This window comes from Toxorhynchites rutilus, chromosome 2, assembly GCF_029784135.1.
Source record: "Toxorhynchites rutilus septentrionalis strain SRP chromosome 2, ASM2978413v1, whole genome shotgun sequence".
Classification (NCBI taxonomy): Eukaryota; Metazoa; Arthropoda; class Insecta; order Diptera; family Culicidae; genus Toxorhynchites; species Toxorhynchites rutilus.
In genome coordinates this window covers 182,280,515-182,301,066 of record NC_073745.1, presented here as the reverse complement: position 1 = coordinate 182,301,066, position 20,552 = coordinate 182,280,515, and the positions used below count along the sequence as shown (strand labels likewise).

Sequence of the window (20,552 nt, the reverse complement as noted above, 5' to 3'; positions counted from 1 at the left end):
ACAACCTGACGTGGTACAGAACCTTATGGACGGGGTAAAGAGGAAGGTGCGAGCATACGGGCTTGGGCTCGAAGTATGAATAAAAAGAAAATACCAAAAGTTGTTTAATAGTTTTTATTTTACTGTCTAAAATTTTCAAAAGGATCGGTCTACTGGGCGAATTTCTACAGCGTTTTTTCCGTGATGCAATTTGATGTGACACACCCTTTAGATGCAGCTTACAAGCAGATTGAAGGACTTGAAGAGCTTAAACGAGCAGTATCCTCTGCGTAGAACGAGATACACACTACAACATGGCGAAGCCTGGTCGAAACCACCCCGAATGGGTTATTTAAATTGATTGAGAACTAAGGATGACATACGAATTAGAAACTGTTTGTAGTAGTAGTGAGTGTTTTTCCATCTGATTCTATAGATATGAAACACTGGAGTTTTAGTTTTTTAAATGTTTAGCGCTTGAACACAACAATAAAGTTGAAATGGCCAGTCTTATAAATGAAGATAGTTATTATATCCTACACTATATACTTAAATTCAACCGATTTCTTATATATCTTTGGAAACTCAGAAAAAATGAGTGGTTCTATAGTTGTGAAACGGAGTATATAAGAGCTCAGCAGACTGCACACTTCTTGTCGGCCGATAGTTTAGTCGGCTTATTAATCAGTACGGAGATATATTCATATGCGCACATTACACCGATTCAGTTTGGTCGGTTTTTACACAAGCATGCCAACCCGATTAAACCATTGGCCAATAAAAGTCTGCAGTCTGCGGGGGCTCTAATAATGTTGAGTCCATATTGTGCATAATATGCGTGTTCCAGGTCAATTACATGCACTGCTTCATTATTACCCTCAAAGGTCGATGCTGTTCTATCTAATAGTAAGATGTTGTGAGGTACATCAATGGACGGGTAGTGACCTTCTTCGGAGAATACTAATTGTAGTTTTAGTGACAACACTGAAACATGTAAAATTCACCTGAAATAACAGAATATTCTAATCTTGATAAATTAATTTTATTTCTCTCTTTATTTATGTTAACTTATGCTTTAAGGAACAATAATTATTGGAATATTCGTTGTCACAAGTCTATTATTATCATAAAACTAGTTTACTGAGCGTTGCGACAATTCAAAATGCAAAACTGTGTATGCAATAGTATAATTCTGTCCATCGTATTATCGTAGTATTTATTTAATAGTTTTCTAACAGAGTTATTATTTTTGCCTGAATGCCCATATCAAACACAACGTAACACAACGCTTGACACGTAAAACAATTGTTTTTTTCAATATACATTTCCAACATTTGTGCTGGTTTATGATGAGCATATTATTGCTTTTACTCGACTAATTGTGAATTTAAGGAGGAGGCAGTTTATTATTGTAATTGAATTACTCATTTCTTTGTGATTATATTTTTTTAGTTCACTGTAATTATTTCTCATATTGTACTGTAGGAGAAATGTTGACTCGCTGGACCAGTACATGATTGCGTGGAGTATTCCAATCCATCTTATTCGGTATCCTGCAAGGTGAAATGTCATAAAGCCATTCGCTTTGTAAACTAAAGCGAGCATTCACGAAACCTCACATTTAGTGCTTATCCCGTTTGATTGCCGCCGATAACCAGCATGCAAAGATGACGCCTAACAACTGTAGCCCCGAAATAACGAAACCGACGGCGATGAGTACCACGGCATTCTTATCGAAATGCTCCTTCAGCTTCATCAAACATCCTTTCTAAAATATAATAAAACATAATTGAATAAGAGCCTTGTTACGATTTTTTTTTCGAATGAGCGATAAAACTCTACCTGGTAATAACGATCCATAAACAGTGGCGGGGCGTTCTTGCAATCGTTGGATTCCGAGTCGATTAAATCTGGCTTGCAACAACTAGCTGGCATGGTTCTATTATTGTTGTCATACCAATCTTTGGGTCCTTCAATTCCACAGCACATCATTTGCTTCTGCACGCTTTCCCACGCAGACATGTCAGCACTATTACGACGCATAATAGATTTTTTAAGTTGAGTTTCAAGGGCATTTTCCAGATCAAATTTGAACGCAACGGCAGCTATCGCAACGGCAACTTCAATGAGCAGCACAATCAGAAGGAATACGGCGAAAGCATTGAGCAGTTTTGGCGATTCTTTGATAGCGCCATAACAACCGAGAGATGCCACTAGAAAGACGAAAGCGCCGACCACTATCAGTACAACCGGTGGCGCCAACAGTTTCTCCTCGACAAAGTGCTGATAATCGCTGACATCTAGTAGCACCACAATACCGGCAACTAGAAGTATCAATCCTGAAATCTGTAAAAACACAAAAAAAATGATTTAGTAAAACAAAAACAGGAAAAGGAAAAGTAATAGTAACAGGGTGCATTTCATCTAATCAATGGTAAATAGACGAAAAGCGCGATGAGTTTCTCGAGCTGAATCATGGTTCTCCTTAAAATCTTCATCTTTTGCAGGCGTTGTTTAGGAGTCAGTCTATACGTGTTGGAACGACAAATCAAACTAAACACAGAACTAGAGACAGCTTCCAAGTGACGCACACATCAGAAAGTCATCTATCAGATTCATGTCCTTGGGACATAACGCCACTATATATATTATAGATACGATGAAACATGTAACATGTACACGATTCATAGCCAAAATGCTAATGAGCCTAAATAAATTAACAAATGGGATAAAAAAACGTCCTGGCATATGCTATCGATAGATATTGGGTTGGGGAAAAAGAAAGGTCGTCAATATATGGCAACACTTAAACATATCTTGTGTTGTACTTATCGCATACGGCTATTTAAAGACGACAATCTGTGCTACAAGTTTCGTTTGACAGTGTCGTGATTGTTCTTTTCAGTCTTAAGTTATAGCCCGTCAAAGATGGAGTCCACCAAACAAGAAATTCGCCATATTTTACGTTTTTACTACCAGCGAGGTAAAACTGCAACGAAGGCGGCCGAAAAAAATTATGTAGTTTATGGACCCGATACTGTAACGATTCGCACAGCACAGCGTTGGTTTGGTCGATTTCGTTCTGGTGTAGTGGCTGTCGAAGATACACCCCATACTGGTAGGCCAACCGTCGTGGAAAACGATAAAATTGTTGAAATCATCCAAGTAGACCGGCATGTGAGCACTCGCTCGATTGGCCAGGAACTGGGTATAGACCATAAAACCGTTTGGAACCATTTGCAGAAGATTGGATTCCAAAAAAAGCTGGATGTATGGGTGCCACACGAGTTGACGCAAAAAAATCTTTCAGACCGAATTGCCGAATTGCCTTCTAAATGGCAACAAGTTTGTGAACAAAATGGTGCATATTTGACTTAAATTGGATAATTTTAGGTATGTTAAATAAAGCGTCAAATTTCGATCAGAAATACGACATTTCTTTTTCCCCAACCCTATATGTGCCAAAGAAGAAATGCCACCAAGTGTCCCGTAAACCATGGCAAACATGCCTACTACGACGAATGAAATTCATAAAGAGGGCCGCATTGAGAAATTTCACCAGACACCATACACAAATCCTTCAATGTCAATATGCGATAATCAACCACGAATACAGACCTGTTGCGAAACAATCTTTCCAGCGTTATCAGCGTCGTATACAAATGAAAATCAAATCAAGTCCTAAACAAATTTGGAATTTTGTCAACGCAGCGTCATGAAGCAGGTATACATTTTTCTATGACGTTCAACGGAAGCACGGCCTCTACTCAATAGGAAATTTGTAACCTTTTCTCGGGAAAAAATGCCAGTGTTTTCACCGATGATAGATTGAGTGACGACCATATCGAGCAGACTCTCTCTCTCTAATCAAATCCTGAGTAGACTTGACATCAGTACGGAGATGATTTCTAGGTCATTCTTGAAGCGCAAAACGTCATTCAATCCGGGACCAGACAGAATCCCATCAGCGTTTCCCAAACGCACATGAATAATTTATTGAACCCGCTGCTCCATATATTCCAGCTTTCCGTGGTTACTGGCGTTTTCGCGACTTGTTGAAAGTTATCGCATATGTTACCAGACGGGATGGAAAGGAAATAGACGGGATGTTAATAATCATCGTGGCATCACTTCGCTTTGTGCTTTGGCAAAAATTTTTGAACTCGTTATCATGGAAACATTAGAAGCTCTCAGCGAGCCATACATCAGCACTGACCAGCACAGATTTACGACGGGTCGCTCCAATACCACAAATTTATTGTACCTCACCTCTTATATTACCGAGAGTATGTTGAAGAATTCTCAAACAGACGCCATCTATACTGATTTGACTGCAGCCTTTGATACACTGAACCACCGTATAGCTGTCGCCACACTGGACAGGCTTGGGATCAACGGTAATATTCTGTAATAATTCATATCGTACCTCACCGGCCGCCGACTAGCCGTCGTTATCGGCGATTGTCAATCCTCCTTTTTCGCTGCTACCTCTGGCATACTACAAGTGACCCGCCATATGGGTCACTGATTTTCCTGATTTACTGGTAATTGAAGGACCACGACTGTCATATGCAGATGATCTGAAAATTTACCTTCGGGTTTGCTCAATTGAAGATTGTCGTTTCCTCCAAAGACAGCTGGACGCTTTCGCCGATTGGTGTATCCTTAACCGATTGGATGTGAACCCCGTTAAATGCTAGCGACGGTTCGTGAGATACGCACTTCGTAAATTGCCATGGATAGGCTCCCTCCGATTGCTGAGTCGCTGTCAGCTGATCAACTTGGAATCTCTGTCGGTCCGTAGAGACACCGCTAGGGATTTGCTGATAGCTGATACTTTGCTAGGACGCATCGACTGTCCCGTTTTCTTGGAAAACATAAACATCAACGTTCGACCTCGAGCTCTCCGGAATAGTGCGATTCTAAACCAGTTTAATCTGCCATATGTTAGTTTTAGTATGTGATGACTTCATGTAGTGTACCATCCATGTTTAGATTTAGGTTATATCATTGGGGCCCTTACAGCCTGTTGATAAATTTTCAATAAACAATTAACAATTCATTAGATAAATTTTTGAATACCGTTTTGACTCTTATTGCGAACATACTCAAATTCCGAACACTTCATTTTAAAAACTAAATTTACTGTACATCGCAATTTCAGAATTCCATCTGTAGTATGATAAACCATGTTCATTGCATTAGCTGCCATTAGCCGTTATCTACGAGTTTCTTTGGAAAAAAAGGAAAATTCATCAAGTAGTTTTTATAATCGTAATTTCTAAAAATCTGATGGTTTGCAACTACCCTACCAAGATTTCTTCCATAGTTTTCGGTGGGATGATGTTGAGAGATTGTGGAGGAGTATTAATAACTTTTGAGCAAGTATAATGTAATCATGTGCAAATCTTATGTGCCTTGTGCTTTGGGTCATTGTTTTGGTAAAACCTGATCCTCCGATTCAATCCCATTTTGTGGCTTTATCTCATATTTTCCTTCAGGGTGTTCAAGTAAACATTATGATCCATTACATCATCGATGGAAACCAAATTGCCAATACATGCACCCCTAAATCATCTCTCCAACACAACCATGCTTAAAAGTTGCTGCAGTTCATCGTTTGGTTTCCTCCATACGAAACGACAACAATCGGAGCCAAAGATGTTGAGTCTAGACTCATCTGTGAAAATAACATCTTCCCAGTAAGACATTGGTGTGTTTCATTCTGTTTGGAAAAATCGAATTGGAGTTACTGTTTTTTTTTGTTTTTTTTCCTTTGTGCTCAGGTATTCAAGTTGTTCTTCCTGGGCACATCACAAACCTTTTTTTATTCCAACTGGGTTTTTTATCGATGATATAATGGATCAGAATGTTTACTTGAACATCCTGAAGGAAAATATGAATCAAAGAGTCAACGAAATGAGATTGACACAATCTCCCGACATCAATCCCAGAAAAAAAACTCTGGGTAGAAAAGTTAGAAATCACCAGATTTGTAAAAATAACGAATTCAAAAACTACTTGAAAAACTACTTATTTTCGACATTCAGAAGAAGTGCGAAAACATCTGCACGGTGTGGTATGAACACGAGTTCGTATCGCTGTATATGCTATAGAGCAATATGAGCGAGCGAAATAAGAAACGTATTGCGAATAATCACGCAATAAAGTTTTTCGCATACACGGCCCAGACCGAAAAGTATATAGATTCACGTTTATGCTCTTTTTTTACTCTTAGAAAACACTTTCCAGCTACATTTCATAATGAAGTGCAACATTGTTTATCATTGTTTATTGACAGGCTATAATATTCTTTATATTATATCAACAGGCCTAAACATGAGTGCCTTAATGATACCTAATAAATTAATAACTTAAAATACTTAATCTACTTAAAACTATGCCTAACTGGAAAGAGCGGTCAAGAATGCCTTTCTTAAATTTGCGCGAGATAATTGAAAGTCATAAGATAAGTAGCAGCGGTTAAATACACGAGACATACTCGATACGGGTTCGTTGTAACAGTAGTTTGTGCGCGAGTGAGGAAGGCAGAGAAATGTATGTAAACGCAGGTTACGAGGGTGTATATTAAAATCGATCGACTGAAGAAGATCAGCACAATCGATTTTCGAGGAAATTAGATCGGATATAAAAGTTGCCTTCGCTACATCTCTACGTAAGCTCAACAAATCGAGTCCGATCAATTTACAACGATCCTCATAGCTGGGTAAATTCGAAGGATCGCTCCAGGGCAAGTTGCGTAGGGCGAAACGGACGAATTTCCGCTGAATCACCTCAATTCGCTGGACACTATTTTAATAGTAGGGAGACCATACTATGCACGCATATTCAAGATGAGAGCGCACTAAAGCACAATAAACAGCTTTGATACAATGTGGATTTTTGAATTGCTTTGTGATGCGAAAAATGAAACCTAACATCCTAGATGCCTTGGTGATGATGTATGAGATATGGTCGCTGAACGTTAGCTTTGGGTCTAAGACGATACCAAGATCCTTGATAGGCACAACGCGTTTCAAAGAGATACTGCGTATTTTATACGAAACAGGCATCGTTCCCGCGTGAATGATATGACTGAACACTTGCTGGATTTGAAACCATTCTATTGGTTTCGCACCAATCAGAGAAAATATCGAGTTGTTGCTGTAGGAATATCGCATCATCGACACTATTCACAGTGTAGAACAATTTAAAATCGTCCGCATATGCAAGTTTGGGACACTTTAGACAAAGATTAATATCATTGAGGTAAAGCAGGAATACATAAGGACCGAGATGACTTCCTTGAGGTACGCCCGATGTCGCCCGAAAAGGAGATGAAACGGTATCGCCGATTTTCATTGTTATCACACGATCAGTCAGATATGAGTGTAACCAGTTCAAAAGAAAACTATGGAAACCTAGACGCTGGAGTTTGGTGACAACGATATCGTGATTGATTTTGTCGAACGCGGCCGAAAAATCTGTGTAAACAGCATTGATCTGGTTACGAGACTGTAGAGAGCGGGCGATGAACGATGTGTACAGCACCAGATTTGTAGAGGTAGACCTTCTGGGCACGAAACCGTGTTGTTGGTCGGAGTTGTAACTGCTGCAGGCGTGTGAGATGAAATGAAACTATTAATTTAAATAGTTTGGAGATAGAACAAAGGCAAGCGATACCTCTATAATTTTTGACGTTCTTTTTGCTGCCTTTTTTAAAAATGGAGTAAACTAATGAATTTTTCCATGCCTTCGGGAAAACTCCACAGCGTAGTGAGCAACTGAACAATAGACTAAGCGGTGAAGAAAGTATGCTTGAACACTTTTTCAATACGATAGAAGGGATGCCATCTGGTCCAGGATTCGAAGATCTCTTAAGATTCAAACAAGCAAGTTGTACTTTGCTGGAACTTATAACAGGATTAATACAGATAGCAGGTAGGCAAGGTACACTACTGGTGGCTTCATAAATCTGCTCATTGTGAAGTCTTTCGCTAACGAAAACACCACTGAATTGTTCTCGGAATAGCTCACATATGCTTATTTTATTTGATGCATCTACATTGTTGCGTGTCATTATGGTTGGTAGTCCTGACTCCTTCCTCTGTACATCAACAAATCTTAAAAATTCTTGTGGGTTCTTTTTCAGATTACTATGAACACGGTCCAGATGAGCTCCAAATAGCGCTCTGTTCAATTGTTTATAGTCTTTGATGATTTCTGAGTAACGGGCATTTCCAAAACATTATCACGTATTTATGCAACAGCACCAGATAGCGTGGTCGTGTAAAACAGTCTTGCATTCTAGCTGACCTTGGTACGAACCCCGTCGTTTGGCCTTTTTTTTGGGTACAATCCCATGACGTTCAGTCTGAGAGAAAGAGATGTCTGCTCCCATATATACAAACATGTTAAAGCTTATGAAAAAGATGATTTCATTTGCTCATTTTACCCTTCAGCACACGAAAAAGCATTTTTTCTACCGAAGATGTCAACGTCTGTCAACGTTAGTTTGGGTGTAGTGGTCTTAATTGTCATTAAGTACCAACTTAAAAAAAAAACGACTTATCGTACCAAAGAGTGGGAACAACGAATTGCATTGTTTGACAGGAAGAATTGGGGCATCGCGACACGAGTCTCTGTGTATGCAAGCTGGTCGTACTACGACATGAATTGGACGTAGTTATCGTGAAAATCTGGATCAGTTCGGAAGCGTTTTTCCACAGCGGTGACTCCTGACGAACAGGTAGATGTACAACATACTGGCCATCAGATCTTCACATTGCACTCATTCAACTGTCAGAGCCTTGCCACGTTCAAAGCTTTCGAGTTTCCTAGTTCATCCATACGTCACTGGAGTAGGATATCGAGAAGATAATGTTTGGCGATAATGAATCCAAACTTTGTCTTCTTGATAATGAGTATGTGTTCAATAACAGTGACTGACAGTTTATTTAATGCATGCAATCTGCTCGAAAACAAGTCGGCACCTTTGATAGGCTCGATACAATGATATATATTGAAGCGAGGGTCTGCTAGTTGAAGATTCTTTGGTATGTCCCACTTGCTAATATTTAGCAATTAGTTGCCAAATTTACTGTCAGTCTACCATAATTTAGAATTTAGAATTTATTGTGAATATGAATAATAGTGAATCAATTAACTATTTATTCAGTAATTCGTTGAATTGAAGCGCGAGCGCACGAAACGATTTAATAAAGCGAAATATCTCGAAGAGGAACTGCCTCCGGGTTCTTCAAGAAGGTCAAAGCCTTCACCCATGGATCACTGCAATAGAAGAAGCTGCTTCTGACAAAAATATTACCTTCTGTTGAGTTAACGGTCGTACCGGAATTCCTAGGAATAATGACCCCGACAAATTAGCCAGTAGGGACAGAACTCAAGAACCCCCTAATATACCCACTCCTCGCTCTGATGCGAAACATTGGGTAAATCAGCAGATCCAACAAAGTTGGAACAAAGCCTGGAGAAACAGCAGATTAACTTTTCAGACAAATGTTGTCATAGATAATCGGTTTAAGAAGATTATGAGAACCAGACCACTCTTCTCGATTTCCTTCAAATTCCGGTAACTTGAGCATTGGGAGACATATTCCAGAAAAAAAACATGCTTTGAGCTGGTTGACCTGTGAGGGAGGTAGAGAAGTGGTACTCAATTTATTCGATAAATAGACTTTCAGGCGGAAAAACGTGTTCGGGAATTCAGCAAGACCACCCGCAAATACGGTCTTCCGCATGTGATGGGTCGTAGCTCTGAGAAACTAAAATTTTAAGAAATTTTTCTATGATCACACGAAATTCGGTAGTACTTTACATTATTCCGGCAAACCAAAAAATGTTAACTGCCTTTACCTAATGCGGCAGTGGAGATGATTGCCAACAAGTATAGTGAGTGCCCACGTGTGGCAGGAGCGTGGAACTTCATTCAACGAAAATTAGCTGCCGCACTTGGCGGTTGGCAGAGACCATCATTCGATGAAGTGATGCGTCCAACACTAAAAATTATTGAATACAACAGACTGAAAATGTTCCTAAAAACAACAATATATTTTATTAATTTCGTGAAAAATATTTTAAAAAAAATGTAACAGCTACACTGAATAGTTTACAGATTGAGATATACAGCACTCGGAAGTGAAGGCTTCATGCTAAACAGAAGACGGTCTCCTTTTCAGTGTCAGTTTTGTAATTTACACGTCCGATTTATCGAAAGTGACAAAAAAAATTCCTACCACAATTAAATATGTCAAATAATTTCGTCGTATTCTACGTTCACACTGGAGAATAAGCTGACCAATCTAGAGCTACCTTAACTATGATGATTGACAAAATATGAGCTATCCGCTAGTCAACTTCAATCGTCCTTAAGGTTGATTATTTCCTGTTCGTGTTGTAGGACATAATGTATGGAGGTGCGATTCCGATCAGTGGAGGTAATTACTGTAAATAAGTGCGTGTGATTGGGGTGAGAACAAATCGGGGGAGAAAGTGACAAAACGGAGAAAGCCAATGAACTGACCCACATCTAGCATCATTGGAATAAAACAAACGCATTTTCCGAGTAGGACATAGTAGTGATAGAAGAGGGTTATTGTTCATGAGCATGAATAAGAATAAGTGAATTTCAAATTGTATTTACGAACCAATATAATAATCCTATAACCCATTTTTTAACAATACAGATATTAAAACTTGTAATTGAGTAAAATTAACAAAAAAAATCGTTGGGATAGAAATAATTGGAACATTCACTAAACTTCAACTAAAATAGGGCATATAAATACTACCGCGAATCAAATTTGTACACATAATGCATCATTGACGACAACGAGCTTACCGCAAATACCAAATTGAAGACAAACAGTAGATATTTTATTGTGGCGGTCCCACAGGAATTCATTCTAGCTCTGACGTTATCCATAAACTTAGATTTCATTTTTATTGCAATTCACACCGGCAGTTTACCAGAAATATAACAAAACTGTCGCACTTTCACTTGTAATGGAACAGTATCCTTTTTTCTGTTTTCACAATGTGGGACTCTCCCAAGAGTCCACTTTTCCGACAAATCCTTTCGACAGTTTGAACCAGACTGAATCAATGTTAGCGTGCGGTCATTTGAATATACCACTTTTTCATTATATACAGGAGCTTTTTACCACCTAGAGAATGTCGAAGCAGCACCCCTCCGAAGTTTCCATCAGACTTTTCCAGCACAGGTCAAGCGTGCACAAATAGATGTGCCACTTTTCCATGTGATGCCGCCACCCTCTGCGCGTGTTCCTCAACGCGCAACCTGCCGGTCAGTGATACGTCAAAGGAAACTTCCATACCACACTCGATTCTTGTGAGTTGGAAATACCACTATTTACTTCTGAACTACATTTATTTATCGACTACTGGTAGTGGTAGCCCTGGTTTGGTCCGAAAGTATGGCAACAAAAGCTATTGTCGCGTGGTTTGGCGTCGATCGCACAAAGTGAATCAAACAAATTCACACAAAGAATAGGTTGCCGAATCCCGTCTGAACATGGCCTGTTTTTGAGGTATACTATTTGTGCTGAGGATGACGCGTTTTGTAGAACCTTCCACAAGGTATTCGGTTTGCGTTCCATGAAACAAGGATCTACCGGAAAAAAATGCTCTGATTCTGTTCAAACCTTGAGTATTTAATATTTGCCCAAATATTTTAGACATGTATTTTTTATTTAATTCTTAAGGAGTATTATCCTGAATCAGAGTAGCATGAAAATCCAATTCCCGTCTATAATTGCTGAATGAAAGGTATTTGACGCCAAATAAGGACTAGCTGTTTATGTCATCTTTGGAAACGCTGAGACCTTTTTACATAATATATAAAAAATACAGAAGAACTTAATTTTTTGGTTTCTGCGATGTTTCATTTTCTCACATTTGTTGCTAACTTCAATGGAATTACAATGGATATATTAAAGTATTGATTGGATAAAAAAAATTAAAATATTTGTAGCTTTTGAACCGTTTGGCCGATTCTCGATCTATTCACAGCAAATGAATAGTACTTAAAAACTGCTGTTCATTAGATTATGGAGTGTCGATGTCAAATAGAATTTCAAATCTGGTAACATTCAACAAAATCGAATAAAGAGCCGAATTTTCAGTCCACGGTGCATGGTTTAGTTTATCTCTTTGTGGTCGTTTGTCTGCTCTCAGCCACCACAGCAAGAAAACCATGCTAATCTTATATTTTACTCAACCAAGTAGACAGTTTATGATATTCCTAAACGAAGCTTGATGTCTAGTGAACCTGTTCATGGATCAATACGATGCTCCTATGAGTAATCGATAACGGTACTCAGTATCAAACAAAGTGGTCACCCACACAAGAGAACACACAGTGCGTTGAAAGCATAGAGATATGGGATGAAAATCATAACAGCAGAATTTAGCCATTATAACACTTTGGTGTGATGGAAGAGATTGTTCATAAGTACCAGAACTACTGTTTGCCTAAATGTCTCATGTTATTTGTATAATCGTAATATAAGTGTCTCATGCGACAAATTTTTTGTTCATCTAAAGTGAAAAGTTCTGATCATTTCGGATACGTAGAAATCATTATTTGAGTAACTACTGGTTTAAATTATGTTGAAGTAGTTGTTTTTAAAGAGCAGAATAATAGTTTGCATAAGTATCTTATGTCATCTGAATAATCTCATGTAAAAAAATATTTGTTTGTTAAAAGTGAGAAGTGCTGATCTTTTCGGATACACATTGTTGGCATTAATTACACATTTATTCCATTAATGGCAAAAATGTCTCATATTCAACGTATGATAAAAATAAAATTATGTATTGATTATACTTCATATTTTACTCTTGAAGACTGTTTCGAAAGATTTCACACGAAGACGAACTATAAAATAAAATCTTTATATGAAATGATCACATTAAAATACATTGTACATTTATACATACAAAAAATAAAAAATGTTGATTTTTCATAATCTTGCACGTGTGGAGGCGATCTGGCGTAGTGGTAACATCCATGCCTCTCACGCTAAAGGTCACGAGTTCAATACTCACTCCCGACATTTTTCCAAAAATGGAAGTAAAAGTGACGAACCAGCCAAATGAGTTGAAAGTCACTATAATACAGATAAAAAAAAAAAAAAAAAAAAAAATAATCTTGCACGTATCACTGTGTGTGAGACACAAGTGGCTGGATGTTGGTTGGGATGGCAAATTTTTCCAGGGTCAAAGCCACTAAAGGAAACCCCTAATATTGTAATATAATACATTGTATTGAGTAGATTTTTTTAACACGCCATCGCCCGTCCTTGATTAATGGTCAGCTGCATTCCAATAGGAAGTATCCCGTGTCGGGCACACGTACAGAGCATTGGAGACAGCAACATCCCAATTACGAGAACACTTGTAATACTAACCTCGAGCCGACCGCGAGTAATCGGTTTCATATTACGAACATAGATAATAAGAAAAACTGTCAAAACATTGAACTCCCGGCCCCGTCAGGCTAACGCCATATTAACATTCTGTGAGTGATTATTAATATAGCAATGTATAATGGTAAACAAAGTTTTGCTGGGGTGGTATGAAAATTTCACTAGCTTTTATTTGCATTAAAAGTTTTTGTTAAGTGCGAAAGTTCAAACTTATAGGGGAACTGGGGTAGGTCCCATAACAGAATGTATTTTTTTTCCCAAAATATATTTTTTATTAAGGCACATGTGGCGTTAGCCTGACGGGCCCGGGAGTCCAATATTTTGACAATTTATGTCTTACAACTATGTTAGTAATATGTAACCGATTACTCGCGGTTGGCTCGAGGTTAGTATTACAAGTGTTCTCAAAATTGGTATGTTGCAGTCTTCGATGCTCTATACGTGTGCCCGACACGGGCTACTTCCTATTGGGATGCAACCGATCATTAATCAGCAACGCTCCCTAGTCTGTACCCCATATCTAGCGTGGTGCGTCTTTCTCGACTCGAGGAATCCAGGATAGAATGGTCACTAGCCGGCGCAATCATCAGTTCGTGTAGAGTTGTCATGAGCGGTACAACCTTTGGCTCTTGTTGAATGATCAGTGGACTGCACAACCTTTGGCCCGTGCATCTGTAAAGAGTGTGTGTATTGTGTATGTAGTAGAGTGTGTGTAGAATGTATTGTTTTGTGAGATCTGAGGGCACAGGATCGTTGTCTAAGTTATTTTCCATGAAATATAAGAAATATCAGCGCTTTTGAACGGTAATTTTGCAAGTAATAGTCAATTTGAAAAACTCGGCACAAGCTCCGGTGAACATGGAATATGGAAAAGAAAGGAATTTGAAATTAGACAAATCTATCATCCATCACCTCAAACCACACCAAAATTCAATTACTAGTCTGATGGAATCTAGGACCACATTGAACACCTCCAGGAAGGTTCCGGATACCCCCAGATGGTCTTTTTTCAATATCCGTTAACATCCGAAAGATCGAGTTCATGACTGTAGGTAAATTTATTCAGGTTTTTGTGATTATGATGACAAGAAAGATAATTAAATTCTGTTTGCTTGTAACTAAATTATTACTCTTGTTTAGGCCATCAGATGTCCACTATTTTTCGTCAACGATGAATAAATCAATCCAATTAATCAACACATTAGATCCAACATTGAATTCACATCAGCATAATAATTAATTAAAAAAAAATATCAAAAATTAAGAAAAATAAAGACATATCAGTTAATCAGTTCAGTTAGTCTCAACGAACAACTTACGAACAAATTATGCACGTCATATCGAAATCCGTGAATTCCACCCTTAGCCGTCCACAGAATCTGAAAAATACAGTCCACATCGGTAACACAGAGATTCCTCTAAATCTTGAGAAGAGGACAAATTTTCTCCGGAGGAATTGTAAACGAGCTGTTCGTTGCTTGACTATCATACTTTGAGACAACAACTGTTTCAGACGGTTCCGCTGTGTTCACTTGTTTGGGACGTGTGTCCTGCTTGTTTGGAGTTGATTCAGATTCTGAAGCGACAACGCAAACGAACTTTCATCAAATATCAACCGATTGCGTGGCCACAATCCGAGTTTTCGAAACCTATTTGATACTGTTGCTACTTTTTCCAAATGAAGTAGCCATTAGTGGCACTATGGTGTAGGGTAAGTTGGGGTGATCTGGACCACCCCTCTTTCTCGAAAAGTGCGGCTTACAAGAGTCGCTGGGAGAAACAGAAGCGCTCTTTGAAGGAACGCGATTCTATTTCTTCCATTCGAAAGATGAGAAAAATTAGCACCAATCGCTACCATAGTCAACTGCTCAAAGGCAAAAGTTTCCTGATAGTTGTAAATCATCGTTCATGTTTCCGGTGTTTAAAAATGATAATAACCACGGCGTGGAGTTTGGGGCAATTGTCTATGATTATTTACTGTTTTGGGTAAAACGCTACATTTCTACTGCACATCGTGAATTTTACCCTGGCCGATCAATTTCAACAGATTTATTGGATTTCGAGGGTAAAAAAACAAAACTTTGAGCGCTTTGAGGCACTCCTAAATCATGTTTGAGCTGAAATTTAGCACAAGTCATTTTTTGGGTCAATAAACAAAATGTACCTGGTCGGTTTTCGAAATTTGATATGACCATTTTTGCAGCCATCCTAAGGGACATTGGCGATACATTGTGAATATGCAATTTTTGAATGGGATGTAATACCATTATAAATAAAAAAAGCTTCAAGTTGTCTATTTTTTTTATGTTTATGATTTTATTTTAGTCTCATCATTTTATTTTAGTCTCATGAAGGTAGGGGTGTAATAACTACTAACTGTTAAGCGCTCCATACACGCACAATACTACTGTACGAATTTATTGACATTATTATTGAAGGTTGTCCACAGACGTACAATATTCTGGCGTCACAGTCATATTTGTGCAATGAAATTGAATCACTTGGGGATGATATTGAAGTCAGTCCTGAATATTGTGCAAGGCTGACTACTGACGATCAATATTTCATCGTAAGTACTCGTTGGAACCTGACACTTGATATCCCATAATGCCGGAAGTGAACGATTAGTCTCTGTTCAATTCCACCCAGAATCCTTCCAATTAAGCCGTATTCCAACGGGCGGTGGGTGGACGAACACTCGTATTGGGTGTGCGATAAATCACACAATTCAATTAATTAAATTTCACGCACTCGACATTCAGCACGAAACAACATATATTTTCTTTTACAGGACTATTTACATTTATTTTTACAGCATATACAAATTTGAATTTTAGACGAACTACACTCAACGACTATTCTACGGTACTATACATCTATTCTTCTACTCTACAATCTATCTCTCCTTTCTTCCTATTTTATCCACTTGACGAAAACCAAAACAAAACACCACACACATTTACGGCACTCACTGCCGTTCTCGATCGAGCGCACTCTCGTTGTTGTATTGCTGTTGTTTCCATATCGTTCTTATGTTTTCTGTTGTTCTCTGAGCGGTTATGGTTTCATCAATCCAGGGATGTAGTGTTGGGTGGATGATAACTCTCCAACATTCTCACCCACCCTGAAATTTCCGAAATTTCTGAAATAAAAAACCTCTTCGACAGGAAAGGGAGTGGGGTGCAATGGGATTCGAAGCTATGGGTTTAATTATCACGATCCTCAATTGGTAACATACACAGTTTTTCCACCGGACGCTTCATTATACCTGAAGAAGTTTTGAACGTCACAACTCGCACAACTCCATCGTCCCCCGGGTGAACCTCAACAATCCTCCCCATTTTCCAACGCATAGGGGGCTGGTTGTCATCCTGAATGATCACCAGCTTGCCAACTGCGATATACACAGGTGGTTTCCATCGCTTCATTCTCCCTTGCAGCTGTGCCAAATAGTCTCTGCGTCATCTCTTCCAGAAATCCTGTAGACGTTTTTGAATCAACTGCCATTTGTTCAAACGATTACTGGGAACTGCTTCTATATTTTCTTCCGGGATCGCCTGCAGAGAAGTTCCGATCAAGAAGTGGGCAGGCGTCAATGGCTCTAAGTCGTTTGGATCCTCAGACATCTGTGTCAATGGCCTTGAATTGAGACACCCCTCTATTTGGACGAGTAGAGTGCTCATATCCTCGGGAGTCGCAACACTTTCGCCTAGAACCTTAAGCAGGTGGATTTTAGCAGATCGTACGGCGGCTTCCCACAAACCTCCGAAGTGGGGTGCACTGGGGGGATTAAAATGCCATCGAATCCCTTGATTGGCACATTCCTTCGAAACTCGACTATGGTGACTACTATTTTTCAATAAAATCAGGAATTCTCGTAGTTTATTTCGAGCTCCGACGAAATTAGTGCCATTGTCGGAATAAATATCCGTGCATATTCCTCTTCTTGAAATGAATCTCCGTAATGCCTGTAGAAATCGGTCGGTAGATAGGTCACTTACAAGCTCTAAGTGTACCGCCTTCGTACACATGCAAACGAAGATTGCTACATAGGCCTTCACTGCTGGTCGTCGTGGGGCTACCCTTAGGTAAAGTGGTCCAAAGTAATCAACGCCCGTTCGTGAGAACGGACGAGATACGGTGACCCGTGCTGATGGCAGCTCTCCCATAAATTGTTGTATTGCAGACGGCTTTGCTCGGAAACACCTCTGGCAGTGATGCACAATGTAGCGAGCGAGATTCCTTCCGCCCAATGGCCAATAGCGGAGTCTTATAGCTCCTAATAGTAGTTGCGGTCCTGCATGAAGCAGCTTCTCGTGGTAGTACCTTATAATGATTCGCGTAAAATGATGCCTAGCTGGCAAAACAACTGGGTGCTTCGTTTCTTCGGATTCCGCTGAATGCTTCAGTCGTCCTCCAACTCTTATCAACCCGTCCTCGGATATATATGGGTTGTACCATCGAAGCGGAGATTTTCGGGGAACCATTTCCCCTTTAGACAATGAAATCCATTCTAGATGAAAACATTCCTGTTGCACCCTTGAAATTAGCAGCCTTTCTGCCTCTTTCAACTCGATTGCGGAAAGAAATCTCGTGTCCTTACGAGTATTTCTTGGTTCACGAAGCAGTTTCATCAACCTCAGCCAATAAGCTGTACACCGGATTAATGCAATGAACGATCCAAACTTCCCAAAATACCAATCGTTGAATTCCACCATTCCAGAAGCAATGTTGGTTACTACTGTACGACGCTTCTCTTCCTCACCTTCTTCAACCGTAGAATTCTCTGGAAATGTTGGCCAATAATCGGGACCCTTCTCCAACCAAACTGGTCCATGCCACCAAACCTTGTTCTCAACGATGTCCTCAGGAGATATACCCCTGGAAATGAGGTCCGCAGGATTCTCAGCTCCTGACACGTGTCTCCACTGACAGCCAACGGATATCGTTTGGATTTTCGAAACCCTGTTAGCGACAAAAACATTCCAAGTGGATGGGGAAGCTGCTATCCAATGAAGGACACACGTTGAATCCGTCCAGAAAAACTTTTGCGCTGCTATTCTCGTCGAATCACGAATCTTCTCGTACAGTAAAACCGCAAGAAGTGCCCCACAAAGCTCTAATCTCGGGATGGATTGGGTTTTCATCGGAGCTATCCTTGATTTGGACGACAGTAATCTGACCCTAATAGTTCCACTCGAATCCATGCTCTTTATGTAGACACATGCCCCATATGCCTTCTCGGACGCATCTGAGAAACAATGTATCTCGACGAAGATCGCATCGGGTATGATCACGCAGCGTTCAATGCGTATTTCGTTCAATAGCGGTAGTTGTCGGTGATAACATCGCCAGGTCTCACCCACCGTCGAAGGGACTGGGTGATCCCAGTTCAAATTTTCGTCGGTCTCATCCTTTAACATCCACAATAATTGCATTATAGTCTTGGCTCTGGTTATGACAGCACCCAAGAGACCAAGAGGGTCGAAAAGCGTGGCAATGACTGATAGAATTTTTCGCTTGGAAAGTCCTGTGCTGGTGTCAAGTATCGGAATGTTGAACTGGAACCTGAAAGTGTCGGTGTTCGTCATCCATGTTAGGCCAAGTGTCTTCACTGACGGATCGGGGTCCAAGTTGATACCCTCCACGTCTCGAATCGCTAAGGAATCTTCTGCGATTCCCTCCAAAACCATCGGATGATTTGACGCCCACTTCCGGAGGTGAAAGCCACCGGAATTCATCATATTGTCGAGTTGAATCCTCAGCTCGATTGCTGACATTACTTCATCTGTACCGGTGATGATGTCGTCCATGTATACATCCTCGCACACCGCCCTTGCTGCTAATGGAAAACGACTGCCTTCATCCATGGCTAACTGCTTGAGAGTACCAGTAGCGAGAAATGGTGCTGGCTTAGTACCGTACGTTACTGTGCCCAACTCGTTCTCCGGCGCATCGTCGGGAGAAAAACGCCACAAAATAGATTGCAGGGATTTATCCTTTGGACAGACGTTGATTTGCCGGAACATCTTTTCCACATCGGCAACGAGCATGATCTGTTTCGTGCGGCACCGAATGATGATCGATCGTAGGTCTTCTTGGATCACTGGCCCCACCAGCAATCCATCATTCAACGATACTCCTGTTGAGGTTTTACACGAAGCATCGAAGACCACCCGTAGTTTTGTGGTAGTACTGGCTTCCTTGACTACCGGGTGATGAGGCAAATAACACCGTTGAACCTCACCAGAAACTTTTTCAACCTTACGCATATGACCGAGTCGAAGATATGCCTGCATGAAAGCCAAATACTGATCCCGTAAGTTGGAATCGCGTGATAATCTTCTTTCCGTTCCCTGAAGTCGACGTAGTGCGATTTCCTCGGATTTCCCTAGTCTGCTCAGAACGCCATCGTCCTTGGGCAAAGCCACTGTATATCGACCGTCCATTTCACGCTTTACCGTTCGCTTAAAATGTTCCTCACATTGAACTTCCTCCGGTGAATAATGATTTGTTGATCCAATCTCTTCACATTCCCAAAATCTAGCAATCAAGGACTCCAAACTTCCCGAAGCGGATATGTTGCAGTTGACCTGAATGGATTGACTTGGTACCGACAAGCCTCCACATACTACCCAGCCGAAGACTGACTCATTCAATGCGGGCAGTCTCTCACCCAACGAAATCTTTCCACCAGTTCCAAAAAATTCGAAGAAAGCTTCTATACCCAAAACGATATCCACACCCTTGGATTGGAAGAATGCAGGATCGGCCAGTTCAATGCCCTTTGGAATCGACCACCCCTTTGTATTCACCGTCAAGGTCGGAAGATTCACCGTGAATACAAAGAGGTGGTCGATTCCAAAGGGCATTGAACTGGCCGATCCTGCATTCTTCCAATCCAAGGGTGTGGATATCGTTTTGGGTATAGAAGCTTTCTTCGAATTTTTTGGAACTGGTGGAAAGATTTCGTTGGGTGAGAGACTGCCCGTTGTTGTTGGAGAGTTGTTGGAGAGTTATCATCCACCCAACACTACATCCCTGGATTGATGAAACCATAACCGCTCAGAGAACAACAGAAAACATAAGAGCTACAACGATATG

General features: G+C 40.1%; 2 protein-coding genes across 3 annotated transcripts; both read right to left on the bottom strand.

The window, feature by feature from the left end:
• Window positions 1-154: 154 nt before the first annotated feature.
• LOC129767931 (23 kDa integral membrane protein) lies at window positions 155-11,384 on the bottom strand. 2 transcript variants are annotated; one of them, XM_055769230.1, is made up of 4 exons: window positions 10,841-11,384; window positions 1,822-2,325; window positions 1,599-1,747; window positions 156-1,532 (listed from the first exon to the last, which is right to left on the bottom strand). In XM_055769230.1, exons 1-3 carry the CDS (start codon window positions 10,937-10,939, stop codon window positions 1,601-1,603), a joined length of 750 nt encoding a protein of 249 aa, XP_055625205.1. In that variant the 5' UTR covers window positions 10,940-11,384; the 3' UTR covers window positions 156-1,532; window positions 1,599-1,600. The 2 variants fall into 2 exon arrangements, with proteins under 2 accessions (XP_055625206.1, XP_055625205.1); XM_055769231.1 differs by lacking the exon at window positions 10,841-11,384 and adding an exon at window positions 2,390-2,528 and having other exon boundaries at window positions 155-1,747.
• Window positions 11,385-16,909: 5,525 nt separating this feature from the next.
• Window positions 16,910-20,320, bottom strand: LOC129766476 (uncharacterized). The gene has a single exon (XM_055767009.1). The coding sequence runs from the start codon at window positions 20,318-20,320 to the stop codon at window positions 16,910-16,912; it is 3,411 nt and encodes a 1,136-aa protein (XP_055622984.1).
• Window positions 20,321-20,552: the final 232 nt, after the last annotated feature.

Excerpts from the sequence above, each read along its gene's own strand:
- LOC129766476 (XM_055767009.1), bottom strand. The coding sequence starts at position 20,320 with ATGCCCTTTGGAATCGACCACCTCTTTGTATTCACGGTGAATCTTCCG.
- LOC129767931 (XM_055769230.1), bottom strand. The coding sequence starts at position 10,939 with ATGAAATCTAAGTTTATGGATAACGTCAGAGCTAGAATGAATTCCTGT. Across the intron at positions 2,326-10,840 it reads TCTTCAATTTGGTATTTGCG|ATTTCAGGATTGATACTTCT; the intron begins GTAAGCTCGTTG and ends GTGTTTTTACAG. Across the intron at positions 1,748-1,821 it reads TTATGGATCGTTATTACCAG|AAAGGATGTTTGATGAAGCT; the intron begins GTAGAGTTTTAT and ends ATTATATTTTAG.